This window comes from Bipolaris zeicola (genome assembly GCF_000523435.1).
Source record: "Bipolaris zeicola 26-R-13 unplaced genomic scaffold scaffold_265, whole genome shotgun sequence".
Lineage (NCBI taxonomy): Eukaryota > Fungi > Ascomycota > Dothideomycetes > Pleosporales > Pleosporaceae > Bipolaris > Bipolaris zeicola.
The window spans coordinates 22,737-30,831 of NW_006912314.1; the positions used below are offsets into that span (position 1 = coordinate 22,737).

At 48.4% G+C, this 8,095-nt stretch overlaps 3 protein-coding genes across 3 annotated transcripts; 2 read left to right on the forward strand and 1 right to left on the reverse strand.

The window, feature by feature from the left end:
* Window positions 1–195: 195 nt before the first annotated feature.
* COCCADRAFT_9072 (uncharacterized protein) lies at window positions 196–805 on the forward strand (the record flags this gene model as incomplete). Its single annotated transcript, XM_007718930.1, has 2 exons — window positions 196–431; window positions 601–805. The coding sequence occupies 2 exons, from the start codon at window positions 196–198 to the stop codon at window positions 803–805; spliced, it is 441 nt and encodes a 146-aa protein (XP_007717120.1).
* An 895-nt stretch (window positions 806–1,700) lies between these two features.
* On the reverse strand, window positions 1,701–3,107 carry COCCADRAFT_40925 (uncharacterized protein; the record flags this gene model as incomplete). Its single annotated transcript, XM_007718931.1, has 4 exons — window positions 1,701–2,243; window positions 2,300–2,502; window positions 2,551–2,782; window positions 2,853–3,107. The coding sequence occupies 4 exons, from the start codon at window positions 3,105–3,107 to the stop codon at window positions 1,701–1,703; spliced, it is 1,233 nt and encodes a 410-aa protein (XP_007717121.1).
* A 1,831-nt stretch (window positions 3,108–4,938) lies between these two features.
* COCCADRAFT_108763 (uncharacterized protein) lies at window positions 4,939–6,831 on the forward strand (the record flags this gene model as incomplete). The annotated part of the gene is made up of 3 exons (XM_007718932.1): window positions 4,939–5,550; window positions 5,607–5,786; window positions 5,839–6,831. The coding sequence occupies 3 exons, from the start codon at window positions 4,939–4,941 to the stop codon at window positions 6,829–6,831; spliced, it is 1,785 nt and encodes a 594-aa protein (XP_007717122.1).
* Window positions 6,832–8,095: the final 1,264 nt, after the last annotated feature.

Below are 8,095 nucleotides of genomic sequence, written 5' to 3' on the forward strand. Positions count from 1 at the left end.
CGTTCCCCTATTAGTTGTGAGCTATGTCGCATTCGAAAGATTCGCTGCAGTCGACTGCGGGGCCCTCCGCCCTGCGAAACGTGCGTGCGCAGGCAGCTTGCATCAGACTGTCACTATGTCCAGTCCCATCACATTTCAATACCCATCTTTCGTAACGCACCGCCATCGCCAGTGTCTGAGCAGTCGACACCAACAATGGCAGCAACCATCCGATCGAACGAAGACCTGGCTGCACGTGTAGCCAACCTAGAAGCGCTCATACAAGCGCAAGATGCAAATGCGCATTCGTCTTCTGCAGATACGATTCTGCCTTTAGGGAGAGCAAAGGGCATGCTCTTGACGAAAGAGACTGATCATGTGCGTTTCATACCATCTGCAGCCTCGGAAGACAGAGAGAACTCTCCCTATGATCCTCACCAGGCTCTACGCCGGTCAGTAGATTTGAGCGCTGGGCCATATCCTCTTGGCAAAAGAAAGATCGAGATAGACCAACTACTTGATGATCTCCCACCTCGACATCACTGTAGCCGATTGAAAGATATATTTTCTAGTTCATTTGCTTCTGTAAGCCGTAATGTGTCACGAGCACTGCAATCATAGATTGACTTTGGTACCGCGGTTGTTCCATATTCTGCATGATCCCACCTTCAACAAGCAGTATGAAGTCTTCGAAAGGGCTCCGGAATCAATGTCTCTATCATGGATAGCCCTCCTAAATGCCATTGTCGGGACATCTGTCATGGCTTTGGGTCCGTCGAGTGGGCTTCTCAATGATCTCTCACGGAAGGAGCTTGTCACTGACTAAATTGCCGAGCTCTCCGAACGTTATCGTAGCGCAGCCTTCAAATGCTTGAAGGCAGATAACTACCTTTGGCAGTAGAATATAACCACGCTTCAGGCGCTGATCATTCTCATCTACAGTATCAATCACAGCCATGGCCAAACCTGGACGTTGCTCGGCATGGCCTACCATATTGCCCTTTCCTTGGGTTGTCACATCGACCCAAGCGAGTTCGACCTTGATATTATCAGATGTGAAGAGAGGCGCCGCTGCTGGGCTGGCATCATGATGCTATATATGATTCAAGCCATGTCCTTGGGTCGTTTGGGACCGGACCCATCAACTGCATCTGAAGGTGTTCAAATGCCTTCCGATCTAAACGACTCGGACTTGATCGCCGATGAATACATTCTGCCCATTACCTTCAACCGCCCATCACAAATGTCATACCTCCTTCTAAAGTTTCGCCTGTATGAGATCGCCGACGAAGTCTCTTCAATTGTTCGAACCTCTCTGCATACCCCCTCTTCTCTAATAAGCAGAGTGGACCAAAGAATACTCAATGAACAACGCAGTTGGCATGACAAGTATCTGTCACAATCGAGATTAGCTGCATTACCTACATATCATAGAGCACATCTCAATATTCTGCAAGGTTATTCGTATCAGTTGATTTTGATTCTTCACAACCACGCCTTGAGACGTTCCGTAGTCGACTCCCAACAATGCCGTCTATCAGCATCCAGAGTTGCGCATAGTGCAGAGAAGATACTGCATATACACACACCGGACTATTCACCAAGGACGAGTTTTCTCCATTCAGATGGTATCTTGGAGGCATCGGCAGCTTCCATGCGTACCATGCTGCTGTAGGTACAGGAGTGCGCTGAAAGATTCGAGGCACTCGCCGAAACAAGCATTAGCCCGGTTGAACTTTGCCTAGTTCATCTGATTGCATGAATAGAGCTGCAACCCCAGCCGTCGCTGCGATGATGGCTTCATGTTCGGTGAAGCCTAGGAGCTTCACAAAGTGCTCGAGATCCCGTGCATACGTTCCATGCGGTGTCCATGCAAACCCGTAGTCACCACCAGGCAAAACGACGATACCCCGGCGATGCATCTCCCGCAGCCCGGCAATAGCAATATCGAGTTCGCGTTTGTAGCCTGCTTTCTCGGCTGCTTCCCTGGGATAGCCAAATGCTTCCGCGTCATTCAGCGTACATACCAGCCAGTTGATCGCTGGAGCAACAATGTGTTTGGCCTTTGCTTGCTCAAGCATGTACATGCCTCTATCATCGATGTAAGAGGCGTGGTAGATTGTTTCGATTCCGTGTCTGATCGACATGATGACGGAGTCACGGGCACAAGCGTGTGAACACAGACGTTTTCCATGTTTGTGGGCCTCATCCACACATGCTTGGGTCTCCTCTTCGGTGAAGTAGCAGTCCTGGGCCGATCGTGTCTCCGTAATCTTCAGGCAGATGTTAGCTCCAAGTTCAAAAGGGTAAAAGATTGTACGGTTTCACTTGCTTCTTCGTCACTCATGCTCAATTTGATATTGTCAACTCCGAGCTGGACATGGTGTTTGATGACCTTCCGCATCTCTTCTGGCCCGTCTGCAAAAGCTGTGATTCCTCCAACGAGCTCGCCTCCCCGTCGCGCCATATCTTTCCCGTTAGCAAGATATCTGGGACCAGGTATGTCTCCAGCATTTATGGCATCTCAGATGACAACATCAAGTCTCTCTTTCGCAGACGCAGCGCCAAAACACATTGTGTAGCCAGAATCGAGAAAACATTGCGCACTCCGCATAGTCAGGAGTGTATGTTCCTCCACTCCCAAGGTTCCCGATTGCTCCAGATCACCACTATTCCAGGTAAGATGGGTGTAGGCGTCTCCCAAACCTGACATTAGTGTTCTGCCTTTTCCATAGAAGACCCTGACACCAACTTGCGCCCTGAGCTGTTCTACATCTGGTACTTGGCCCACCGCTGTAAATCGCTCCCCTTTTGTATAGCTATCAGCTCTACCTCTCGGTTAATCGTATGAAGCCTCGCAATGCTTATGAAACTTTAATCAAAACGTCTCCGCGGAACGGCTCCCTGCTAGAGGAATCAAGGATATTCACATCGAGAAAAAGTATTTTCGATTCCGGGTGTGGACCCGAGATTTCGTATCTTTTTGGTTGGAGGTGGTCTTCCCACTTGAGGTCCTTGATGGACTCGATGTTTCTAGGAGGCCCTCGATAAGGCTCTGGCGCCACATCGACTGACGGCCAGGGCCTACTGTCATGGCTAGTGCCAGAATCGGTTCGTTCAAGAGCCATGGTGCTATCACGGTAATGGAGGATAAGACTATGGAGTTCGGAGACACTGGCTCAGAGTCTACAATGTATGATCTCAAGAAAATATACCACACACATAAATGCATTTGATAAACCCCACGGCAGGCTAAGACGGATGGCGTTTTGAGGAATTAATTATTTTCTACCTATATGACACATTCTACATGGATCGTGAGTGTAGAATGAGGTTTCCCCGTAGACTGTACGACGACACTTCGGTTTCCGTCATCTCGGCCTACCCCGCGCTTAACCAGTTCTAACCTACTGGCCAGCCGTTTGTCTCCAAGGCCATTGCGCTTATTTCCCCGCTGTGTACCTCTTGTACGAGATTATCCTTTCGCTGGATCGATTGGCAGCCAGACATTGCGACCACGTTCTTTCTTTACCTGCAAGCGAGACTCGACATACGACATGGGGTGGCTGAGAGCCGTGCGCGATGAGACAACTGAGTTGAAGTCCAATCCGAATCGATCAAGCGTTGAAACGAAAGCAAATCTGGAATTGGACGAAGAACGTACCTTTTGTACTGAAAGGCTTCCCATCAGTGCATCTTTGCATCCGCAAGAGCTGCAGCCTCTTCCATTCGTCCCTCACGGTACCCCCGATTCTGAGCTGCCTTTTCTTTCCGCCGCGGAATTTTCTCTGACTGCTCAAAAATTCGCAAGCGATCAGGAAGAACAGTTGTACATTGTTGTGGATGAGATAGTGTACAATTGCATGCAATTCGTCCATGAACATCCAGGTGGTCCTTGAGTCATCAAGAACTTCAGCGGGCAAGATTGCTCATGGCAGTTTTGGAGATTTCATTCAGAAAAAATATGGAGGAATGGGGGAAGCCGCTGAGAGTTGCGCGGACAAAGGATGTAGGGAATAGATGGAAGGAGAGGCCGAGATGGGTTGGGTTGAGGAAGTTTGGCGCGATAGATGAAGGGGATTGGTGAATCATACACTTTCTCATCGTAGAAGCATTGGAGTTCGTAGCGGAGTTTATTGTTGATGTTTCTAAATCCATTGAACAGAAAGAAGGATGCCATATGATCGTGTATGGCAACAGGGAATGCAGAAATAAAACAACTCCACAATGTAATTATTGCTGCTGCTAACAGCTCCGACATACGGTAGTCAGTTGGAATCATTGCTCCTTTCCTGCGGCATGTTGCGAGTGGAACATATTTCCTAGTATCAGGCATGACCTTTGTACATGATGAGGAGAGATGGCCATTCTGTGCTAGTAACATATGCACCAACAGCCGGGAAAGACTCAAAGCAGTTGATTGATAGCCAAAGTTCTCACTTATTGACAGTGTCAAATATCTGCGCATAAAGCATGATGAAATTGCGCAGTATGCGACATGTGAAGTGACGTGGAAAAGGTGCTCTCTGAATGTCAAGCTACACGACCGATCGTCACTTTCTGACCTGGATTACATATCGAACACCTTCATACGTTGATTTTTCACTTGATACTAGCTTGACAATGGCTCCTCCTAGATCTCACGAGAAAAGCACGCGTGATTTACACAGTTGTCCGCCGCGCATTGAGCGACGCCAAGTCCGCAGCGGGAGCCCCGCAGTAGGTACGTACCCTCTCTGCTATCCCCGCCATCTCCGCGATTCTTCCTCCGTGGATCCACTACCCCTCCTCTTTATCTGTTCCACGTATGAGCGCAAATCCAGATAGCGTGTATTAGATGTGACATGTGCGAATGCGCGTCCCAGGCTTTATTAATTGAGTGATTAGACGGCAGCTTGCGTTGCCAACCCACAACCCTAGGATCGACCAGCAGGAAACGATAGATTTGCATTCCGAGCCATGCCTTCCACCAGTTCAGCAAATGGGTATAGGTCCCTAACGAACTATGTGTCTTTCCTAGATCTGGATACAGGGCGCAACCGCGTTGGTCATTATGATCTCGCGAATGGATCTATCCAGCCATTGGCCTTCTTGTCCGGAACGCCGCTAGACAACATCTACCAGGTGATTGAAATTGGCGAATCTAACATCATCCCTTCGGGCAAAACTTTACCAGCTTCCGCCATCAAGATCTCGCCACCCTTCACCGGCCGCGATATCTTGTGTGTTGGCAAAAACTATGCTGAACATGCGAAGGAGTTCAATAGCTCAGGCTTTGACAGCTCAGACAAAGTAGACACGCCGTCCCACCCTGTCATTTTCACCAAACGTTTCACTTCCATTATTGGAAATGGGGATGAAATCTTGCCGCATTTGGACTTCACGGAGACAGTTGACTATGAAGGCGAGATCGGTGTTGTCGTTGGCAAAGCTGGATTTCGCATATCAGAAGAAAGCGCAATGGACCACGTATGGGGCTACACAATTGTCAATGACGTGACGGCGCGTGAGCGTCAAAGAGACCACAAGCAGTTTTATATTGGAAAGTCTCCCGACACATTCTGCCCCATGGTAAGTTGATGTGTGCTACTAGGTGTGTTCAAGCAACGCCTGACTTAGAATGACAGGGACCGATTGCAGTACCAGCATCCAAGCTAGATAAGGTATTGCAGCTGGAGACGTACGTCAATGGGGAGCTGCGACAGAAAGCCACAACAAAGGACCTGATCTTTTCCATTCCTCATCTGATCAAGACCATGTCCGAAGGGCAAACACTCATGCCGGGCGATGTTCTTGCCACCGGAACAGTAAGTGCATTCGATGATAATGAGTAATTAAACGTACTGACCTGCAATAAAGCCTGCAGGCGTTGGTATCGGAAGGAAGCCACCAATCTATCTCAGGCCTGGTGATACTGTCGCCGTATCCGTCAGCGGTCTGGGTACTCTGACGAATCGCATTGCAAGTCCAAACTCGAACAATCCGACCATCACCACGGTTGGAGGCACGTTGTCCCGTATACAGCCCTGTAACTTGGCTAAAAGCATCGACAATACGTCGCTGACAATCATCAACAACAAACCACTCTACTACAAAAGTATCGGTGTACAATCAAAACTATCTATTGTTTTCATCCATGGTCTTGGTGGCACCTCTGACTTCTACACTCCACTGATCCAGTCTCTGGGCCTTGAAACCACGCACTCCCTACATCTATTTGACCTAGAAGGCCATGGACTCTCACCATCCTCGCCACTTAGCAAAGTGAGCATCGAGTCTATTGCCAATGACGTTAACGGCATATTCGAGAAGGCGAACATCACGCCGGATGCAACGCTTATAGCTCATTCAATGGGATGTCTTGCAGCTGTTCAGTTCGCACTGATGCATCCAAACAAGATATCGAACTTAATTCTAATCGGGCCTCCACCGTCACCTCTACCTGAAGCAGGGAGTGCGGGTGCCCACGCTCGAGCTGAGACGGTGCGAAGTAAGGGCATGCACGCTGTTGTCGATGCTGTTGTCTCCGCTGGTACTTCGGATAAGACGAAAACTACGAATCCAGTAGCAGTAGCTGCAGTGCGCATGTCGTTACTTTGTCAGGATCCCGAGGGGTACGCGAAGGGATGTACGGCACTTGCAGAGGCAAAAGCGCTCGACTTTGCCATGATCCAACCCAGAACGCTCATCATCACAGGGACTGAAGACAAGGTATCGCCACCTCAGTTGTGCGAGAAATACTTGAAAGGGCTAGGAGATAAGGGAAGTCTGCATGTGCTGGAAAGTGTGGGGCATTGGCATGTTCTAGAGGACTTTCAAGGTACTGCGAACGCTGTAAAGGCGTTTCTGTAGATAGTTTTAGCTACGTTTTGAAATGGATACCTGCAAGGTTGAACGCTGTAGCTCCCATGGCCAGCAAAGTTTGATCCGCGGCCATTCGCTTTGATCATGGCGTCCCACCTCAGTTTATTTTAGGGTACCATTCTTCTGGTCATGATGTCAGGGTTTTGTATTTTTGTCTTGTCATACTATTGTAGGGTCTTCATATTTGTTTTGCTCCCTATGGATAATCCGATCTGCGTACGAAATCCAACGCCCGCTCCAGAACCATCTTCACTACAATCTGGATCATTTGCAGTGCATTTGGAATTCTGTACGTGCTGTCAGTCATACTGATTAAGGAAATATCTTGATACACCACGTAATTGGTCGCAGGGTACACGTTTGCCAACCAGATTACTTCTATGCGTAATACAAAGCCGATAATTTCATATGGTGTGTCAGAAGGACCATGAGCGATGCATGGCTGAAATCCCGTGAGTGGACAGACATACATATCGTGGCAGGCTCTATATCAAATATGAACAAAGAAGCACTGTTCCCTGAATTGAGCTGATGGGATGAACTAAAACTTCTAACGCTTCCAATGCTTCGGACCTGATGACGGGTGTGTAACCCAAAAGCTGAAGTACAGTGCGTAGGCTATGTTGTAAACACGTAGCAAGGAAAGTGCCAAATACGCGCAGCGAAAACGGAGATCAGAAGGTTTCCTCTCAATTCAAAAAGCCGGATTTGCCTTGCCGTTTCTCCTAGCCTAGCCTAGCTATACGGCAACCTTCGTCATAAAGTCTCTACGTGAGGATTGGCCAACGCTCGATGTGACATAATATTCATGTATTGGGCTCATTATCCAATATTCGGGCTTTCTAAGAGAGTGAGGCTTGTTTTGTTGCCACAAGATATGTTTTCTCCTACGTATCACTCATGCGCATTGTGGGGCGATCCTGCAAAGAAACGTGTTCGAGCGAAGCTCGCAGGGTTGAGTAACATTCGCGACCAATCACACTCTACTATATGTTCTATTGATTCGTCATAGTTTACAGGACGATATATCCGTTCAACTCTACTTGGACAGGAAAGGCAAGAATGGCTTGCATTCTGGAAGGCTTTGAGAACATGATGTATTGAGGGACAACATAGGTCAGAAGATCATCTTCGCTCAGCCTTATCAGATATTGGGATTGAATCCTCCAAGCAAGGCCGATGTAGAGTCTGAAGTAGATCAAGCGCATCGCTTCGGTAGGTGGGGAGTGTTGAAGATAGGAAATCTGGTGGC